The sequence below is a fragment of the Vombatus ursinus genome, unplaced genomic scaffold (assembly GCF_900497805.2).
Source record: "Vombatus ursinus unplaced genomic scaffold, bare-nosed wombat genome assembly UNPS02010788.1, whole genome shotgun sequence".
Lineage (NCBI taxonomy): Eukaryota > Metazoa > Chordata > Mammalia > Diprotodontia > Vombatidae > Vombatus > Vombatus ursinus.
The window spans coordinates 4,841,932-4,864,279 of NW_020950566.1; the positions used below are offsets into that span (position 1 = coordinate 4,841,932).

Sequence of the window (22,348 nt, forward strand, 5' to 3'; positions counted from 1 at the left end):
CCTGCAGTATAAAAGATCTTTACACTTTCTGAGGAAGGGAGGAAAAGGAGGGATTAAAAATTAAATTAAATTAAAAATAAAACAAACATTTTCAAAACAGTTTATAAATTTTATTTATTAAGAAAACAATAATAATTAAAACAAAACAATAGATACTTACTTGTGGGGCAAGGAAGGGCAACCCTCAACATTAACAACTGAGGATTTGATTGGAGCGAGGAGCCTCTGAGCATCTCTCCGATTCAATAGCCGTGGAGTGTCTTGCTCCCAGTAGATTCCATTAATTAAACAAGTAGTGTAGGGGGCAATCTATGAAACAAATTCCAAGAAACCCAATGAGATGTGGAGGGTAACCTATACTCACAGAAGTATGCTAGATGCAAACTATCAATGGCATATCCAGGAACTAGCTTTTAAAAATTACTTTGAAATATTATTTTTATTGATGTCTCCTGTTTTCATATCACCTTCATCTGCAATTATATCTCTTGCCCCTCCCATACTTAAGGGTCATCCCTTGTAACAAAAATTTTAAAAAGAAAGAAAAGAGTGTTTTAACAAAAGCAATTAACATCAATTATCGGACAATATATGCAATATTCCATACCCATGATCCCCCATCTCTTCAAAGAAAGGAGAGAAACATATGTTCTCTCTCAACTCTTCTCCAGGGTCAAACTATGTCATTATAACTCTTAACATTATTTCTTAATACCTCTTTAGTTTTGATAGATCATTCCTTCTTAGCAAAAGACAATACACTGGGTGGGTTCTACCATATTCCACATGGCAATAGGAGCTCCCCATGAAATAAAGTTTTGGGTCCTTTTTCATTTTCATTCTATAATAGCATTATTTAGTAGGGAAAGAACAAGCCTTTAAATTGAGAGCCTGGTATTGTATTTTTGTCTCCAATGCCACTAACTATGTAGCCTTAATCGGGCTTCCTCAACTTCTCTGGGCTCCATTTTCCTTACCTGCAAGATGGGGATAATATGTCCCCCATTCCTCACAGGGATGCTGTGAATATTAAATCAGATAACAACTGTAAGCACTGTGAGCTCCACCAAGAAAGGTGCACACATAGTATTTACAATCAGAAAGTTCCAAATGGCCTCAGTCATCATTAAAGAAAACTAAGAGTCAGACCTAAGAATTTTCCAGTTTCACATTCTTTCATTTAGAAGTTGCATTAGGCGTCACATCCTACATGACTTGGATGATACTGAAGACTATAACATGGCAAGCACAGCTCAACACTGGAATCTAGAAAATGAGCTGCTGTCCATAAGACCCCTCAACTGAAGAAGAGTCATTCTTCCTTCTATAAACACATCACTGCTAAAATGTACTCACACTGCAAAAAAGGGCTATTAGCCACAAATGAAGAAACAAGTCTTCTTACATGAGGATGCTGCTGGTTTCTTGCTGTCATGCATTTTGAATTGGGGAATTTTGTAAAATTTCCTTTCCTGGGGATGGGTTTGCACTAGCCCACATACATTATTTTTAACTTAGTGCACCCACATAATCGATGGCATGAATTAGCAAGATGGCTCAGTGAGATTAGGAATACAGGCTGTAACTACCAAACAGACTTTCTGCAGAAGGATCAAACTCATAACTTTGGCTATATCATGAATACCGTGTTTAAAGCCAACCAGCCGGAGATGACCACAGAAGGCTATGGTCCAAGGTAAGATGGTGCAATCCTGAGGTAAAAAGACAGAATCAAATAAAGTCATGCTGACAGAGCCCTGCAGGCAAAAGCCCCAGAAACTATACCAAGGAAAATTTCAGCATTCTTAATGCTAACTAGCTACTTCTAAAGGACTTGAGTTATTACATTTTAATTAATTGATAATGGAGACTGAAAATGAATTGACATACTCCTAACTGTTCTTGCCTAAAACTACCTACCTCATAGTAAAAACAAACCATCTTCAGAGCCAAGAAAGAACAGATTAGAACACTCACATCAGTGTTAAAGCGAGATGTGTAGAGGTGAGGATGTCTGTCATATTCTACAGGGTCATACACCCCATCTCTTTTCCTGACAAGGTGATGATGTCGACTTAACACTGTCCCATACACTTTCCTGAGATCTAGCAGAGAAGAGGGGAAAAGGTAAAAGAAATAACAATAGCAGGTCTATGACCTATAATAATAAAATGCCATGATATACACAATTTTAAAAAAACATAATAAATATACACAAAGTATGTTTATATGATGTAGTACAGAGGTACCAAATATAGAGTACAGAAAATCTGTCAAGGGAGTATGGGGAATATTTGGAAAATAATTATATTATCCTATTAAAATATTCCTATGGTAATGGTGGTTTTTTTTAATTGTGGATGGGCAAGAGAACAATTTTGGGGTACAAAAATGTATTAAATGTTTTCCTTATGAAAAATTAATCTTTTCTTTTATTTCTTAAATACATGATAAACTGTAGAATTTCTTTCCTTTCATATTGAATATGGAATACAAGGAAATTTATAGGAGCCAAGTGAAATGAGACCTAAAAAAGATTGGGAACTACCAATGTAATGCATAGAAAGCTTTGTAGTCAGGAATACTTGGGTTCAAATCCCATCTCTGACACAAACTGTCTGGATGCCTGTGCAAGTCATAGGCTCTCCATGCCCTAGGCAACTCTCTAAAACTCAAAGTCACAAATCAGATGTTGATATGCTGAAAAGAAGAAACAGAAGGAGGAGGAGGAGAAGGAGGAGGAGGAGGAGGAGAAGGAGGAGGAAGAAAAGGAGAAGAAGAAGGAGAAGGATAAGAAGAAGTAGTAGTAGTAGTAATAGTAGTAGTAGTAGTAGCAGTAGTAGCAGTAGTTGCAGTAGCAGCAATAGCAGCAGTAGCAGCAGTAGCAGTAGTAGTAGTAGCAGTAGTAGTAGTAGTAGTAACTCTTTATTACCTCCACTTTGAGAAACTTCTTTTAACTCATGTGGCTCCACAAACTCACAAGGGAGTTCATTGAAGATCTCTTGGGCACCCTGTTAGTGACAACATAAGCATCAATTAGACAAGCCACACAGGATCAAAACTAGCAATGAAAATCTAAGGTTCCATAAAAACACATACAAGGATAAGTACAAGTTCATGTTCCACGAATATGGCATCCTTTCTTTTCCATCTCTGGAACCTAAACTACAACATGGCAGCTAGGTGGTCTAATGGATAAGAGCACTGGATTTGGAGCCACAAAGACCTGAGTTCAAATCCTGCCCTCAGATACTAACTAGCTGGGCAACCTTGGTGAAGTCACTTAGTTGCTGTTATAGTTTCCTCATCTGTAAAACAGGAATAATAGCAACTATTTCCTAAAGTTGTCATGAGGATCAAATGAGCCTTTGCAAACTTTGTAGCACTATATAAATGCTAGCTGTTGATGTTATTAATAATATCTTATTTGTTAAAAAATGCAAGCCAGATTTCAAACATGCCTCAGGTATTTTGTGATAGTCACAGAGATTCTCAGGTGATTGAGTACAGTAAACAGCTTCTATTAATTTTCCTTCAGTGTCTTTTTTTCCAGTAGAAATAACAAGGCTTACATGGTTACCTCATAGAGAAATATGTCATAATAAAAAACCTCTGTTACAAGTTTGTTTGAGGAAAACACTACTTGCAATCAGCAAAATTATAGATTAGGCTCTTCCTGGGAAATTTCAAATCCCTTCCATACATGTTTTCTTTTAAAACATTTATGAAGGAGAAAACTTATTAATTCCATTTCCCAGAGAAGAAATATACACTTAAATATCACAAGAATCACCCTTCTTGACTGTATTCCCAGCTTATAGCCTTTGGTATGCTAATACAAACTAGAATGGCTGTCATACCCTACTAATGATGTATAAAATAATGGAATCTTGTAACAAAACCAAAAAGATGTGAAAGCTAGAGATAATGTTGAATGAATCATTAATCTTCAAAATCATAAAATATTTCTAAGAGAAAACTAGAACCATGGGAAAATGAGAAAGTAGAACACTCTGGTTTCCTTGCAGTATCAGAATCTGTCTAAGCCAATAATACTTATATAGCACTTACTATGTGCCAAGTTCTGTGCTTTACAATTACTGTATTATTTGATCCTCACAACAATTCTGGGACATAGGTGTTATCATTCCCATTTTACAGGTGAGGAAACTAAGGCAGGTAAGTGGCTTGCCCAGTATCATCCTGATAATAAATGTTTGAGGCTAGGTATGAGCTCAGGTCTTCCTGATTCTAGGACTGGAGCTCTATCCACTGCACCACCCAGCTGCCTAAGGTAAAAAACTAGCTAAGGACAACTAAGACACATTCCGACCACATTCCAATGCAAAGAGTCTTAGTATTTACCTTAGACACATTACCAGTGCCAGTGAACACAAATGTTAAAGGTCCTATAGACTTAGGCATCAATCCCAGAGAGATTTCATAGCCAGCATCACGTACAGCTTGCACGGCCTGACTGCTGTTCCTGTAGTTATGGGCCATACCAATATGCTGAAAACAAATACATAAGATTCATATAAGTCTATACAGTGAAACATTTTGTTTTTACAAAGTGTGAAAAGAGATTTTGAAGGGAAAAAAAAAAAACCTCACCATGAAAGGTGTATGATGCCCCAGGGCAAGGAACCTTAAGCCCATTCCATGTAAAATGTTGATCATCCCTGTTTCAGAATCAGATCAATAAAAAAGACGGGAAGATTAATTTTTTGAAACAATTTGGTTTCCCCACTTCCCAGCTTCTGGCATAGTGTCTTATACAAAGTAAGTGTTTAACAAATGTCTGTTGAATTGAATTGCACTTTCTCTACAAATTCACAATTAAGAAAAATACTGGATCTACTACAAACTCAGCATTCATTCATTCCTTTATTTGATGAAATTTCAGTACAACAAAATAATTTTTATGGTTGTTTGTGGTCATAATAGGAGTTGCCCTATGTACTTAGAAAGATGAATAGAGTTTCTTAAGTGTGAGTCCATTCATAAGAGGCAGAACTTCTGTGAAAAGAGAAGGCTGTATGGTCAAGGAAAAAATGAGTTTTATATATATATTTATATATATTTGTATATATGTATATATGTATTTGTATATATGTAATATAGATGTATGTATGTATATGTATGTGCATCTGTATATATGTAGCATGTACATGTATGTATATAAAGTATATATGTATACATATGTACATTTGTACGTATATATGAACTATATATAAGTATATATGTATATATAGTATATATAAGTATACAAAATGCAATCGACATGTCCTTCAGGAGAGCATTACTAATTTGGAAGAAACAAGACTCTCCTATTATTGAATTTTGAGTAATAATAATAGCATAAGACTACCATCGAACCCATTGGTGTTTCCCAACCAATAAGTCAAGCCCAAAAGATGCAAAGATCTAACTGCCATGTTCTTAATTAAAGGGGTTTTTCCCTTCTTTGACCCGTTCCTGTGATTACCCCTTCCCACAAACTGTATGCCCCTTCTTTTTCCCCTTTCTTCCCCTCCTTAGCATATTCAAAACAAGAATTCTTCTCAGAGTTTGCATTAGAAATGAGCAAGCTGAAGTATCTTATCTGAGCTCACCCACAGCTATGAAATGGCATTGCTATTCTTTCTTCTTTCAAGTTTGTATTGTAACATAGGCTTTTATATAAAAGCTTTCCCCACCACTTTCAACACTGCAAGCAGCAACACACCCCCAGGTAAATTTTGGGACAGTTTTGGGATATGACTAACACACACACACATACACACACACACACACCTTTCATGCTTAGGCTGTTGTAATAGCTGGCTGGTTGGTCCCTGTGCCTCAAGTCTCTCCCTACTCCAGTCCATCCTCTACTCAGCTATCAAAATGATGTTCCTGAAGTACAGGTCTGACCGTGTCACATTCCTCATCCCCAACCCCTATTCCCCCATTCAATAAACTTGAATGGTTCCTTAAAACTCAAGGATCAAAAATAAACTCCTCTTGCTTTCAATAACCTGGCCTCTCCTTCCCTTTCCAGTCTTCTTACACCTGGTTGTCCTCCACCTTCTCTAAGATCCCGTGACACTAGCCTCTTTGCTGTTCCTACCACAAGACACTTCATCTCCAGGCTCCGTGTTTTCACTAACTAGCCCTGTGCTTGAATTTTTCTCCTTCCTCATCTCTGCCTTCTGGCTTACCTGGATTCCTTTAAGCCTCAGCTAAAATCTCACCTTTTGCAAAAAGCCTTTCCTCATTACCCTTAATGCTAATGCCTTCTATCCAAGGTTGTTTCCAATTTATACTGAACATATGATGGGTGATATATAAGATATAGATATACATTTCTATCTAATCTATAGGTAGCTGTAGATCTCTATCTTTATATAGATTTTATATTTTATGTATGACTATATAAATTTATTTGTTATATTTTATGTAGATTTGTACACAGTTGTTTGCATGTTGTCTTCCTCATTAGAGCGTAAGTTCCTTAGAGGCAGAGTTCCTTAGTTTGCCTTTCTTTGTATGCCAGGGCTTAGCATTGTACTTAGAACACAACAAGTGCTTGTTGAATTGTTGACAAACACACACATTCACATTGATCAACACAGGAGGTTTCAAAATGTGTCTGAAACCCTGGTATACATACCTGCCACTCCTGCCCATTGTCCGAAGGCCACCACACGTGTTCCTTTGTGATCAACCATTTTCTCATAATCAATAAGCCGTATTTCCTAAATTAAAAAAAAATACCCAGTCAGATCCTCTGGCCAAGTCATACAAATGGGCAACTCAACAGTTGACTTTTTTTTCCTCACAAAATATTCCTGGACCTATTAACATAAACTTCTTAGTCAAGCTGGCTTCTAGAAAGTGCCAGGTCACAATACAACCACAGTAAAAGACCATGAGTGAGCCTAAATGTGATAAATGGCACCCACACGGCACAAGAAGAGATAGTGAATCTAAAAGTGACACCTCAGTAGCAGGCATTCCAATAATCAAGTCAATGAGAAAGGGAATGTTCTTCTGAAATTCATTAACCAAAGCAATGTTACCATTGCTTATCTTAGAATAAGGAAAGTCTAGTAAAAACGCCTTAAACAAAGTCTCACCTAAGTTTCAACTAAGTCTCAACTAAGCTCTCTTTCTTATCCTTTACTCTTTTACATTTTTAGTAAAACATCACTATCTCTAGCTCAGGAGCTTTCTAAGTGAGTGAAAACATCTGATGTACAAAATATTCTTTGGAACAATGCAGTTAGATGAAATATAGCAACTCAAATTCACTAATAATAAAATGTTGCTAAGCAGAGGGAAGACCCAATTGGCTTTCATATCTATAATAATAAGCATACATTGTTTAAAAATGGGTGGATTTCAAGTACTTTAAAAGACTTTATTCCCATAGAAAATAATAATAAAAAATAATAAGTAACATTTATGTAGTGCTTACTCTGGGCCAGGCACTGTACAAAATCTCATTTGATCCCCACAACAATCCTGGGAGGTAGGTGGTACTACTGGCATACCTCATTTTATTGCACTTCACTTTATTGTGCTTTGCAGATACTGCCTTTTTTTTTTTTTAACGAATTGAAGGTTTGTAGCAACCCTACATCTAGCAAGCGAGCTGGCACCATTTTTCCAAGAGCATATGCTCACATCGTATCTCTGTGTCACGGTTTGATAATGCTCACGAATATTTCATACTTTTTAATTATTTTAATTATTGTTATCATATGTTATGGTGATCTGTGATCAGTGATCTTTGATGTTACCATTATAATTGTTTTTGGGGTGCCATGAATCCTGCCCAAAGACAGTGAACTTAATAAATATTTGGATGGTCTGACTGCTCCATTGACCAACTATTCCCTGTGTCTCTGCCTTTCCTCCAGTCTCCTATTCGCTGAGACACAACAGTATTGAAATTAGGCCAATAAATAACTCTACAATGGCCCCTAAGTGTTCAAGAGAAAGGAAGAGTCAATTGATGTGGCAAACTTCATTGTGTTCTTATTTTAAGAAACTGCCACAGCTACCCTAACCTTCAGTATCCACCACCCTGATCAGTCAGCAGCCATCAACTCCTAAAGCAAGACCCTCCACCAGCAAAAACATTATGACTCACAAAAGCTCACATGATGGCTAACATTTTTAGCAATAAGATATTTTTAATTAAGGTATGTACTTTTTTTTAGACATAATGCTGTTGCACACTCAATAGACTACAGTATAGTGTAAACATAACTTTTACATGCACTGGGAAACCAAAAAATTCTCATGACTTGCTTTATTATGATATTTGTTTTATTATGGCAGTCTGGGACCAAACCTGCAATATCACTGAGGTATGTCTGTATTACCCCCATTTTACAGATAAGGAAACTGAGGTTCAATAACTTACCCAGGGTCACACAGCTAGAAAGTGTCTGAGGCAAGATTTGAATTCAGGTCTTCCTGACTCCAAGCCCATCACTCTATCCACTGCACCTAGCTGCCCCTGATAATTTTGTTCATACCATTATTATTAGATGTGAACTATCTTTTACCTTTCTTTGTGTCCCAAGTGCTCTTGACAGTACCTGGAACACAGTAGACACTTAAGAAATATTTGTTGACTGACAATCAGCTTAATTTGCCAAAGCAACCTCCAAAAATGCTAGAAAGATAAATTTCGGTGAGGGTCTGGTTGAATTACTCTCTTTAGATAAAATACACTATGGTACCTCACTATGTGCCCTGAGGCCATGGACATTTTTGCTTTTGTATCCTAGCACCTAGAACAGTGCCATATATATTTTGTTGCTGTTGTTCCAGCCCTATGGGTCTCTTCATGACTCCATTTGGGGTTTTCTTGGCAAATATATTGCAGTGGTTTGCTATTTCCTTCTCCAGCTCATTTAATGGATGAGGAAACTGAGGCAAATAGTGTTAAGCAACTTGACCTTGTATATAATGGGTACTAAATAAATATTTGTTCATCTGAATGTGGTTTGAATTCCTTAGGGCAGCTAGGTGGATAGTGTACCAGGCCTAGAATCAGGATGACTCATCTTTGTGAGTTTAAATCCAGCCCCACATGCTTACTAGCCTTGTGACCCTTGGCAAGTCATTTATCCTTGTTTGTTTTGGTTTCATCTTGTGTAAAATGATCTGGAGAAGGAAACAGCAAACCACTCCAGTACGTTTGCCAAGAAAATCCCAAATGGGGTCACAGAGAGTCAGACACAACTGAAAAATGACTGAATCCTTGAATTCCCAATGACTAAAACTCTAATATAGTTTTATTCTAAGTTCTCCCTATTTTTCTTGTGTAGATATCACATATATTTCCTTTGTTGATTTTACTAATTGCTATGCTTGCCTAACTCCAGTTTATTTTCAGATACTAGTAAAGTCACACTTCTAACTTCAATTTATTTTCAGATACTAGTAAAGTCACACTTTAAATGGCTTTTAAAATTTTCTACCACCCTGGTAAGCAGAGAATTTGAGGCAGAAATGCTATACTTTTCCCCATGAATTATATGTATTATACAACGTGGTATAGTGGAAAGGTCATTTTTTTCTCTCTGGATCTGTTTCTTCATCTAGAAAAGAAGAAAGGTTGGGTTCTAAGATATACTAAAGCTCTAGAATTCTAAGATTTTATTGCTAGCACTTGATCAGTAGACCGTAGAAGTTGGGCATAAAGGTAATTATCATTCTTTCTACAATCACTACAAAGACAAGAAAGCAATAAACATTCTTGCGCTTTTTAACAGTGTGATTAACCATCATTCTATGAGAAAGGAACTATATTCCAGGATATTAGGGATAGATTTATCTTTTTCCTATAAACTAATGAAAGAGGCAAATTTCCTAGGTATACTGAGAAACTCAAATCAGTAGATTCATGTTATGTTAAGATTTATTTTATCTTAAATCCAAAGTGAATGCTTGAAAATTACAAAGAACAAGCATGACCCTAAAGAAGGGATATAAGAAGATACCTCCTCCAACTTTTTTACAGTGGTTGAAGATCCTCAGGTGTGGAACATTGCATATATTGTCAAACTTTTTCAGTGTTTTGATTGGTTTTTTACTGATATTTGTCTCTTCTTCTTCTTTTTCTTTTTTTCCCTTAAAACATATCATTTGTTATATGGGATGAATTTCTGGGATGGGAGGGGAGAGATATTGGGAGAAATTTAAACAATGTAAAAAAGATAGCCATTAAAGTTATTTTTTGTTGTTGTTCAGTGATTTTCAGTGGTGTCCAATTCTTCATGACTTCATTTGGGGTTTTCTTGGCAAAGACACTGGAGTGGTTTGCCATTTCCTTCTCCAGCTCATTTTACAGAAGAGGAAACTGAGGCAAATAGGATTAAGTGGCTTGCTCAGGGTCATACAGCTAGGAAGTGTCTGAGGTCAGATTTGAACTCAGGAAGTCTTCCTGAGTCCAGGCCAGGCACTCTATCCACTGTGCCCCCTAGCTGCCCTAAAATTTATTTAGGTAATGTGAAAACATGACAATTCAATGTATTTAGGTAATATAAAAAGATATCAAAAGATATCATGTATTTAATATATTATTTATATATTTAATATATTAATATATTCAATATCAATTATTTAAAAAACATATTTACCTGTTTGACTTACTAATTACCTGTCTTAGAATCTCATCCAACAAGCTCATATTTGCTTCTTGAGCTTTTATTGTGTGAGAGAAGAATGCATAAGTCTTCCTGGGCATTAATTTTTCTTCTGGAGGCCTCTTAACTCCCACAATGAGGCAAGCCTCAGAAATATCTTCCTGGAGAATGCCACCAGCTTTGACATATTCCTGTGAAGGCAATTTTGGGGAAAATGTATTACATTTCTTTGCTGCATGAAATTTTTTTTCCTTAATCAGGGTGAAAATCAAAAGTGTTATCACTGAAGTCGTAGAAATGTTAAGTTAAGGTTTCTGGGTTTAAGTGGATTAAAACAAGCAGGAGAATGCCTATTTCTTAGGTTATTATGTAAAGCAAGAAATAATGTTATATCTATAAGGTGTTCCAGCTGGGAGGCAGCCTGATGTGGTGAAGGCAAATTGATGTAATTTTTAAAGTACCTAATTTAGAGTCAGATTTTCCTGGGGGTCAAATTCTCACTCTAACACTTAATAGATGTGTGACCTTGGACAAATCACTTCATCTTTTGTGCCTCAGTGTGCTTAGCTGCCTAATGTACTGCTTATTCTACCTGCCTCACAAAATGGTAGGGAGGAAAAGGCTTTATGTAACCTTCCAATGTGCAAAAAGGATCGTTCACTGTCGTTGTTATGAACAATTATCAAATTGATTAACTGTGCAATTGAAGAAGGGCTTTCTGTGATTGCAACTTTTAGTCCATAAAAGCATTGACACTGAGTCTCTCTTCTGTGAAACAATATTATTGTGACATTTACATATATTAGTGAAAAAATGTAAAACACATATTTACAGTTTTATTTAATACAAAGAAATAACTCTGAACTGGTCAAGGTCTCCTGGCTTAAAGCTAGAGGTCACTAGCTGGTAGAGTGCTGGACCTGGAGTCAGGAAGACCTTAGTTCTAATGGGACCTCAGACACTTAGTAGCTGTGTGACCCTGGGGAAGTCATTTAACTGCTGTCTTCCTCAGTTTCCTTGTCTGCAAAGTGAGGATAATAATAGCACTTAGCTTTCAGGGTTGTTCTGAAGATCAAATGAGAGCTCTAAATGTTAGCCATTATCATTATGTGTGGTTTCTTTCTAGGGAAAGGACGTTTACTATCTGCAACATGCATTTTGTGCTTATAGAATCCTAGACTTTAGAGTGGGAAAGGGCCTCAATGACTATCTAGCCCAACCCTCCTCATTTTAAAAATGAAAGATCTGAGGCCCAGGGAAGTTTTAGGTGATTTTCTTATGGTTTATTATTATGGATAATTAGGAGTTGATTCACTTCTTAAAATATTTCCTATGGACCTACTAAGTACTAGGTACAAGAAGTTGTGCTTAAGCAATCTGTGGGGTATAAATCATAAAGTCATATAGAACTCAAAAGGAATTTAGTTAGACATCATCCAATTGAACTTTTTCATTTTACAGATGAAGAAACTGAGGCTCAGTGAGGGAAAGGAATTTGCTAAGATCGCACAGCTAATTAGAAGTAAAACCACCTAGTCCAGCACTCTTTTGCTACAGTTGGCCCCTTCTTCAAAGATGAATCTAACATGGTCTTCCTTTTAAGGAATTTATAATATTCTAGATTGAATATGACAGGTCATGGGAAGAAATGCTAGAACATAAGTCACCATATTCATCATACCATAAGGATGATACTTTACTTTTTTTTTTTAAAGAGAAAGATTTCCCATTTTTTATTCAGAGCAAAGATCTTAATTCTTGTCATCAGCAGATTTGAGCATTTGTACTGCTTCCTTTTAGACCAAATTGTCTTCCTCTATGTGTGCTACAGGGTCCGTAGCTTTCACTGGAAGCAGCAAGGTTTGTGCTTTTTAACTGCCAACAAATGTGTTCTTCCCAAAAGTAGCATGTTTTTACTCTGAAATTTGGATCCATTTTTATTATGGGAATCCAGAAAATAGAGAGTCATTGTGGTTAGGATGATGAGAAATGGGTTTATGGAGGAGGTGACATTTGAACTGAAACACAAAGAACAAATAAGCCTTTGAAAGAAAGATGACTAAGGAGGGTAGTCCAAGCAGCAGGGAATGGTATAAAGAAAGGTCAAATACAGAGTATACTTAGGGAATGCAAGTAGTTCAGTTTGCTGGAATGTGAAGGGAATAAGACTGGAAAAGTAAGTTGGGACCAAATTGTAGAGAGCCTTGAATGTTATAATTTCTTCTACTTCACCAAGCAGCTAATGGTGATTTATTAAAGATTTTACTCTCACCTCCCTGCTCAGTGAGAACAGTGATTTAGTTAGAACAATCTGAGAACATCATGCAGAATGGATAGGAGAGGCAAAAAACTTTGGACAACGAGATAGGTTAGTAAGCCATTGCATCTGAGAGAGCCAGAAGAAGGATGTAAACCATGGAAAAGGAAAGAAAGCTATAAACACAGGAGACATCCCAAAGGAATGAACAATGCTACCTGGTATCATTATTTACTTCATTATCATCAACTACTTGAGACTCAAGACTGTGTCTTATACTTCTTTAAATTTTCTTGCTCAGACATTGTATATGAGCACTCAATATAGACTGGTAATGGTAATTTCAATATTGCTATTAAACACAAATCTTCAGATACTTTTATGTTCAAGATGTATAAGTTCAAGGGCAAATGATTAAAAAGATTTATCTGTGTATACGTATATACACAGACATAGATATAGATATATCTGTATATATACATCATGTATTTATGTATATAATGTACAAATTTTTTTTCAACTCTAATTTGCAAAAGTTAGTTACTTTGTTTTTTTCTAGCTAAATAAATGCACATTCTTTAAAAGTTGCAAGTAAACTAAATTGTTGAAGAAGTCAAAGTATAAATTCATTAATGGAGCTCACCACAATGCCACAGCGAATCCTAACATTACAAAACAGAAAGACAGGATTTGCCAAACCAATAGTTCATCCCATCAATATTAAAGGTCAGGACCATCTCCATTTCTCTCAGTAGTGACTTATGACTTGCATTTGAAGCTATTTCCAAACTCTTTTTCAAACTATTTCTTGTAAGTGCTGCCTCTTAGAATGAGTCGCATACATTTTTCACCCGTTTCCTTTCATGTGTCCTAAACTTACCTCACTCATATTTGAAAGGGTGACCCTTAGTTTATAATTTGAGAGGACGTATCTAAGTCTCCTCTCCATCTCTTGGAAATCTTAACTTCCTTCAAGTTTCAGTTGAGGTGCATGTCCTATGGGATGCCTTGTATGATTCCCATTTTTAAAAATATTCTCTTCATCCTGAAATTACTGGGCATTTACTTTTCTGAATACACAGACTCTCAAAGTAGAAGGCAAGCTCTATTTGATATAGACTGTGTTGTTTCTGACTTTGTGTCCCAGCCACCTAGGACAGTGCCTAAATACATATTAAACATTTATTTGTTGATTTGAAGTTATCTGTGCTGATTATTTTATAAATTTTAATGACTCTGCTTGACCTTTGCTAATCCAAGATGAAGAATCCTCATCTTTTCAGTCAGTTGTCATATAGCATCTCCCACCTCCACTTTCATCCCTCTAATCCAGAAAGTTTTAAACGTTTTTTGTGTCATGGACACTTTTAGCAGTCTGGCTAAACCTATGAACTCCAATTCAGAATTATGCTTTTAAATGAATAAAATAAAATAAATAGGAGTTCTAAGGAAATCAATTATATTAAAATATAGTTATCTATCTATCTATCTATCTATCTATCTATCTATCTATCTATCTATCTATCTATATCTATATCTATATCTATAGCTATGTTTCAAAAACAAGTTCACAGATCCCAGGTCAAGGAAGCCCTCCAGTCTTCTAGGTGCCTTTTTCTGGGCCCTCGCTCATTCTGTTATACCTCTCCTGAGGTGCAAAGAACAAAACTGCTCTTTGTATTCTCTAAGTATTGCTCTAAGTATTCTGAGTACAAGAATATCATATTGTTTTATAAGCAGAGAATATCATTTTCTATAACCTTTTTCTAAATAGAAGACTGCTTTTGTGACATGTGGTTATCATTTCTTTATTATCTATTTTCTAAGGTCACATTTTCACATATTGTGTTTCTTTTTATGCTTTATCTCAACACGTTATTTATCTAAAAGGCAACATAGCATGTAAAGTGGATAGAGAGCAGGCCTCAAAGCCAGAAAGACTTGGGGTTCAAGTCCCTGAAACCTTGGGGCATCAAGTTCTGGTACATATTGACTATGTGATTATGGACAAGTCACAACCTCCATGCTCTGAACAACTCTCTACAAGTTGCAGAAAAGGTGCCAATTGGTTGACAGAAAGAGTTCCTAATCAGGAGCTCCTTACATCAAGGAAATCACAGGAAATCCTATTATTTGATCATCTGTGCTTACAACAAGGTCCTAAAGAGGCCAAGGCCATGTGTTAGATCTCCATTCAAGCTTGCTGATTTTGTTCTACCTAAGCCATAGACTTCAGCAATTTTGCAAATATATACCATGTACCACCAAGGGAACCAGGCAAGAGAGTGTAGATGGTTCAAAACAGAACCATCTCCAGGATTCAAAAAGCACTTTTAAAAGGGAATGTTGAAAGTATCTATGTCACCTTTACCCAATAGCCTATAGCACCTTCCTACTGTGCTAAAAATAAGATTGGATAGGATGAAAAGAACAGTATTCTGACAAATTCCCATTAAATCATGGACTCTAGCCAGAATTATATATCATTTTAAATAGAATTATATACAATTAAGTAGAATTACATAGAATAAAATATAATTTATATAATTACATATTAAAATTAAATAGAATTATATACAATTTTAAGTATCTAAACTTTAACATGCTATATAAATGCTAGGTCTTATTATTATTAATTAGATCAAAGAAATAATTCCAGATTGTAGGGGGAAAAAAGTATTCTTAAAAAATCTTGGTTTCACTCAGAATCCTTTAGCTCTTTCACCTACACTTTTTCAAAAGATGATCATTTAATCTCCTTGAGGGCAGAGACTTTGATTTCTCTCCATATGGAACTCACTAGTCCCTAGCACAGTGCACATCAAATAGAAAGTAACTAAAATTTGACAGTGTGTTCAGGAAGACATCAGGGTTCGAGTTCTGCTTCTGACACTCACTAAGTGTGTGGCTATAGCCAAGTCACTTAAACACTCTGAGCCTAGATTTATCTCTAAAAATGAAGATAATAATTCTTGCAGTATGTTCCTGATAAGGAGGTGTGAAGATTCAATGAGATAATTTACAGAAAGCACATCACAAAACCAAAAGCACCAAACAATTGTTAGCTATCATTATTATTACAGTTATACTAACACTTACCTTATCATGAATGGCTCTCCGATTTGAAGGTTGAACAAGCACCTTATATCCCAAATTGGTAATCCCTTTGATGTGCTTTGGGGCCAGAGGTGCCCTCCTTTCCCACGCATTTACATCTTCTCTCCTGAGTGCCAGCACAGCCTTATGATGGAGGCGTTTTAAATGGATGACCCTTAGCCTACATTGCTTGCTCCTGAGTACTTGGAACATTGTGAAACCTGGGGAAACCTAGTGATGGTAAATGCAACAGAATAAAAGCGAATAGGAAAAAGCAGCTACTGATCAATTTTAATCACCTTTGAAATTAGCAGTAAAATAAGACAGACTCATGATGACAAATTTGATCAATATGTCTTCAGTGGATTTAGACTGTCATATCTATCCAAGTAGGCAGTCAGTCATTAAGCCGTTACTAAGTGCCTACTATGTACCAAGCATTGCGCTAAGTGGTGAGAATACAAAGAAAGGCAAAAGACAGTTGTTTCTCTCAAGAGCTCTAGAGCCTAATGTAGTCCCAAATGTTTCACACAGGGCATAAAAGTCCATCAAAGCAGAGGAGTATATTAGTGACATAATTGGCTTCCACTCACCGGTAACGGTTCTACCAAATAAGTTTTGGATACTACTTTTTTGAGTCATCATAAAAATCTAAAAACTTGAACTTTTGTCAGTTTAGAGTGGCAGAAAGGAATAATTCAAAAGCAATTACTTCAAACTGCTGGTCATGGCATGTAAGAAAACAAATAACTTTTAAACAGTTTCAATGAATTAAGGACAGAGTTTATAGAAAAAGAATAAGAGGAAGTAAAACAAAAGAATCCAAAGATGATGGCTGTCTTAAGCACAACAAAAACCAGTGTCTGAAGACTGTGACACAAAAATCCGAAAATCTCAAGTCTAATCAGTTTACAATTAACTACAGATATCTATGATGCAGCAGGAGGGAGAGAGGGACTGAAATCATTCAACTGAGACATGTAGATGACTAAATGTTGCATTAAAATGATTATTTTTTAAAGTCAATGAAAACATGTCATTATTTATACAGTCATTGCAACTTAAGTTTTTTATATAGGATGGGCCTTAAAAAAAAAACTCATAAAAGACAAAGTACTTTAAGAGCTAAACTTCATAGTTCTATTGAATAACAAGTCACGGTGGGTGAGCTAAGCATGGTATAAAGAAAATAAGCCTGTATTATAATAAAGAAGCTAAGACCCAGAGTTAAGAAAATGCTCGCCGCTCTCTTTACTGCAGAAGTGAAGCACTATTGATATGAAATATCACATTATATTCTCAGATGAGGTTAATGCATTGGTTGGTTTTGCTGAAAAATTCCTCCCTCCCTCTTTACTTTTTAATCTTTTTTGTTACAAGTCATAACTCACTGGGGAGATGAACAGGAAGAGATACACCCAGAAATGAATGGCATGTAACCAAAAAGGCATCAATTAAAAATATTTAAGCTATTAAGCCAATTTTTCTAAGTCCCATCTTCCATCTTTTATCAGAAGTTATGATCACAGAGTTTAGAGATGAGAGGTATCTTAGATATCATCTAGTTTAAATCCTTTGTTTTACAGAAGAAAAACATATTAAGAACCGGAAAGTAAATTTCCCAAAGAAACATAAGCAGTAAGCAACAGAAGCAAACCCAGGTCCTCTGAGTCCAAATTCATTTCAGCCTTTGACAATGGTGATCACCCTCTTCTTCTCAATACTCTCTTCTCTCTAGATTTTCCTGACCCTAATCTCTCCAGGTTTTCATCTGACCTATCTAACTCACTCCTCCATCTCCTTTGCTGGATCCAAGTGGTGTCCACTAACCATGGGTGTCCCCTAAGGGTTTGCCCTGGCCTTCTATCTTATTTCACTTGGTGGTCTCAATAGCTCTCATGGAATTAATTATTATCTTTGTGTAGATGACTGATATCTACATGTCCACCCTAAACCTCTATCTGAACATCCAGTCTCACATCCCCAGTTGTCTATTAGACATATAGAACTGAATGTCCCATAGACACCTCAAACTCAACATGATCAACATTGGATTCTTTATCATTTCCTCCAAACCCTCCCATCTTCCTAACTTCTCTATTACTATTGAAGGTACCACAGTCCTTCCAGTCACCCACAGTCACAACCAATATTTCATCAAGTCCTCACCTCCCATATCCAATCAGGGGTTTAGTCCTATTGTTTCTATCTATATAACATCTCTCATGATGATCCCCTTGTCTCCTCTAACACTGCCAACCCTCCTGATGCAGACCCCTATCACCTCATGCCTAGACAGTTGCAAAAGCCTGAGGACTGATCTCCAGTCCTCCCCACTTCAATCTATCCTCCACTTGGCTGTCAAATTGATCTTCCTAAAAATGTTTACCTATATCACCCTCTTTCCCTCTACTCTCACCATTCCTCTAATCCATACTATTCCAATAGAGATGTTTTAATATAATATCTCAAAATATAATATCATCAGATTAGAGCAAATATAAAACCCTTTGTTTAGTTTTTAAAGCCCTTCCTAACCTGACCCCTTCCTACCTTCCAGTCTTCTTACACTTTACTTACCTTCAAATACTGTCTAAGATCCGGTGATGCTGAATACATCCATATTGTTTCTCAGACACAATACTCCCTCTCCTGACTCTTTTCATTGGCTGTTCCTCCACGCCCGGAACCATCTTTCTCCTTATCCTTTCATCCTGGCTTCCTTCTGGTCTCAGTTGAGCTCCCACCTTCAGAAAGAAGCCTTACCTAGGGGCAGCTGAGCACTGGCCCTGAAGTCAGGAGGACCTGAGTTCAAATTTGACCTCAGACCAAACACTTGACACTTACTAGCTGTGTGACCCTGGGCAAGTCATTTAACCCCAATTGCCTAAAAAAAAGTCTTTCCCAGTCCTACATCTTATTGCCTCTTCTCTGAGATGATCTTTAATTTATCCTGTTTATATCTTGTTTGTATACAGTTGTTCACATTAGACTCCTTGACAGCAAACTCTTTTCTTTTTGTTTTTCCTTTCTTTCTATCTACAGTATTTATCACAGGGACTGGCACAGAGTAAGCACTTAATTCAAGCTGACGATGACTGTGACCTTTTCTGTGACTGTGTGGATTTAGCTAAATTACAAATTGTCAACACTTCAAAGGAAGGCTACTCCATACTGCTGACTACGTTTCCAGTATTTCATTGTCTGTATTCCTTCCACCAAAGTAGATTACTATCTCCCAGTCATGGGATTATAGCACTGAACTGAAAGCATCCTTACAGTCCATAAAGTCTAAATTCTTCATTTCAGAAATGAGACAACTGAGTCTGAGAGAGGTTGTCACTTACCCTGGGTCACACAGTTAGTACACATCTGAAGCAGGATTTGAACTTGGGTTTTCCTGACTTCAAGATTAGCTACTATGACACTATAACCCAGTACAGACTGTCTTAAATTCACTATTTGCAGCTACTCTGATGACAAATCTTTCCAAAACTAGTTCTTGGGGGTAAGGATGATACTGGTCAGCACTGGGTCTGTACTCAAAGTCCTTCTACTCTGATAGGTCCTAGTACCAGCATTTGCATTCTGTTGGCATAGCCTTCAAGGACCCAAGAAATGAAAATGTCCATGTACAGTCTGAGCCAAGAGATCCCACTGCTAAGCATATAACCCAAGGAGATCAAAACCAGAGAGATTTCATATATACCCGAACATTCGTAGCAATACTATTTGTGGTCTCAAAGAACTAGAAATAGAACAAATGTCCTTCAACAAGGAAGTGGCTAAACAAAGTATGGTTCTACATCATAAGAAAGTCATGAATATGAAGAATTCAGAGAAGCATTGGAAGATACTGATGCAAACTTAATAAACAGACAATATACACAATGATTACAGCAATGTAAATGGAAAGACTGAGCACTCTGTAATTTTAATGGCCATTCATAAAAAGTTGAGAAAATACAGTTATCCCTTCCATATCACGGGGTTTGAGGCAAGAAGCAATCTGGAAAATGTCTGCAAAACTTTTTTGCCCTCCTTTCGTACCAAAGAAGTCTGAATTATTATGGTATTAAAGATAAAACATGTTGATATTATGCAGTACTATACATACATACACACAAACACACATACATACATACATATTCTTTTATGAGTTTCTAAACTTTTTCTGTGTCATCTTCTGGCCTTCATATGTCATGTGCAGCTTCCACAAAACTCCCCCCAAATTCCCATTTTATTTCTTATGCCAAACCAAGACATATCAAAACCACATTGGGGAAAGTCTAAATGTGGAATAACTGTATACCAATCTCCCTTCTTTGTAGAAGTGGGGGACTAGGAGTGTGGAATATTATACATTCTCTCAAAGAAGGTTAAAGTATTAGGTGGTTTTATTTAACTTTTTTTCTATAGTTTTAAATCTCTGTTATAAGGGATGCCTTTGGGTAGGAAAGTACAGAGGAATATATTCACAAATGGAGATGATTTTAAAGCAAACTATATCAATAAAAAGAAGAGCTGCCAAGGCTGAAGAAGCTGGGAAATCTGTTTTGTTTTGTTTTGTTTTTTAATGTTATATCTGTCTCTTTTAAGGCAGTTTATAGCAATAGAAAGTAAATGCAAGCAGTCCTATATACTTCAATTGGTGCTGAGGGCATTACTAAATTTTCTCCATAAACATCTTAATTTTTTTCTTCTTCAGTGAAATATGAGGCAAGGTTCTCAGCTGAGACAGTAGGAGGAAAGGGGAGTCATAGGTCCAATCTGTATTCCTCTGCTAGAATTTATTCAGCAGATTATGAAAGATATCTTTCTGAGAAATAGTATCAAAGTGTTGCTTTGATCATGTTTTTTTTCAAACTTCAGGGCATTTTCTTGAAGAATTCCTAACACCAAGTTGGGTTGACATACCTAATAAAGCACTGAAACTGATCTCAAATGAATAGCTTTGGTTGAACAGTAAACTCTTAGTGAAAAGTAAACTCTTTGAGGGTAGAGACTGTTTCTTGTTTTGTTTTGTTTTTTGTTTTGTTTTGTTTAATCTTTTTATTGAGAGTAAGTGCTTAACAAATACTTGTGGAATGAAGGAAGTCAGTTTTTAAATGCCTCAGGAAACCACCTGCCCTTTAAATGCTAATCTGTGACTAGTAAGAGTACTCATTGCACCAGGCATTCCCCCAGGCACAACCAGATAAAAACACCTTGAAACTGCAAAAAAAATACATAAAAAAGCCTCAAGATTATGGTTTCCCTTTTCTTCTGAATAGCATGAATATTTCTATGATGCTATTATTTATTTCCTAGAGACAAGCTCTCTTTTCAGAGAGAAGTTCTATTCACAGAACAGGCCATATGTGCTCATATGAATTGCCCTATGAAAGGCAAGGTGTCACTTCTAGCAGAAGATAAAACTGAGATATTGAAAAGAGTACCCAACTCTGGAAATCAGTTTGGAATTATGCTAAATTTGGTGTTCAAATCCCATCTGTTGGACTGACAATCTGCCAAAGTCTCAATTTCCTCATCTATAAAATGGGAGGGGTGGTCTAGATTATCTCTAAAATCTCTTCCAACTAATATACTGTGACACAGCTGAAATAGTGAAAGTTCTGCCATTGAGAAGACAGTATCAAACTGTCCAGCCCCTGGCCCCACCCCACTCCAGGATCTGGTGATGACCAGGAACTTGATCAAATCACATCCACATTCCAGGACTTGCTTGAACTGGTTTTGAGACTGTTAGCCTCGGGCATTGCATTCACCTCTTTATCACACAGCGTGAATTTTTCCCTTCTCAGATGATGGGGCTCTATTTTGTGAACACATACACTAATATACTCACAAAATAAATGAAGCTGGTAAACTTTCAGCACCTCTTTTTAGTCCTAGGTTTAAATAAGTCAGAAAAAAAAAGTGATACTCGTATAACTATTCACAGTTTAACAATGTCTCTACATATTTTATCTCATTTGTAGATCTTGTGCTACTCAGTTAGTCAGCTACAATGTATTAAGCCTGTGCCAAGCATTGTGCTAAGTGCTGGGAATACAAGGAGGAAAAAGGTGAAAACAATCAAGCACCTCAGGGAGCTCACATTCGAGTGGGAGAGACAGCATGTAAACAACTGTGTCTATGTATATGTATGTGTGTATATATGGTACATGTAAGATATAAACAGGATAGGTTGGAAGTAGTCTCAGAGGAAAGGCTCTAAGATTATGGAGGATTAGCTAAGGCTTCTTAGAAAGGGAGGGTTTTGGTTGAGACTTAAAGGAAATAAGAGAAACCAGGAGGCAGAGATGAGAAGGTTGCCAGTTTCAGGTATGGGGAACAGCCAGTG

The 22,348-nt window shown here is 36.5% G+C and overlaps 1 protein-coding gene across 2 annotated transcripts in view; it reads right to left on the minus strand.

Annotated features, from left to right (window-relative positions):
- The window catches only part of AASS (aminoadipate-semialdehyde synthase), a 74,450-nt gene that overhangs the window by 45,635 nt on the left and 6,467 nt on the right, over positions 1-22,348 (minus strand). The window contains exons 2-9 of one of the 2 annotated variants that reach the window (XM_027855177.1): positions 16,006-16,233; positions 10,664-10,840; positions 6,656-6,740; positions 4,615-4,682; positions 4,366-4,512; positions 2,933-3,011; positions 1,978-2,105; positions 161-309 (exon numbers count right to left, since the gene is read on the minus strand). In XM_027855177.1, coding sequence (XP_027710978.1) covers positions 161-309; positions 1,978-2,105; positions 2,933-3,011; positions 4,366-4,512; positions 4,615-4,682; positions 6,656-6,740; positions 10,664-10,840; positions 16,006-16,215 — 1,043 coding nt within the window. In that variant the 5' untranslated portion in view covers positions 16,216-16,233. The remainder of the gene's footprint in view (positions 1-160; positions 310-1,977; positions 2,106-2,932; positions 3,012-4,365; positions 4,513-4,614; positions 4,683-6,655; positions 6,741-10,663; positions 10,841-16,005; positions 16,234-22,348) is intronic. The other variant, XM_027855179.1, reaches the window with a different exon arrangement.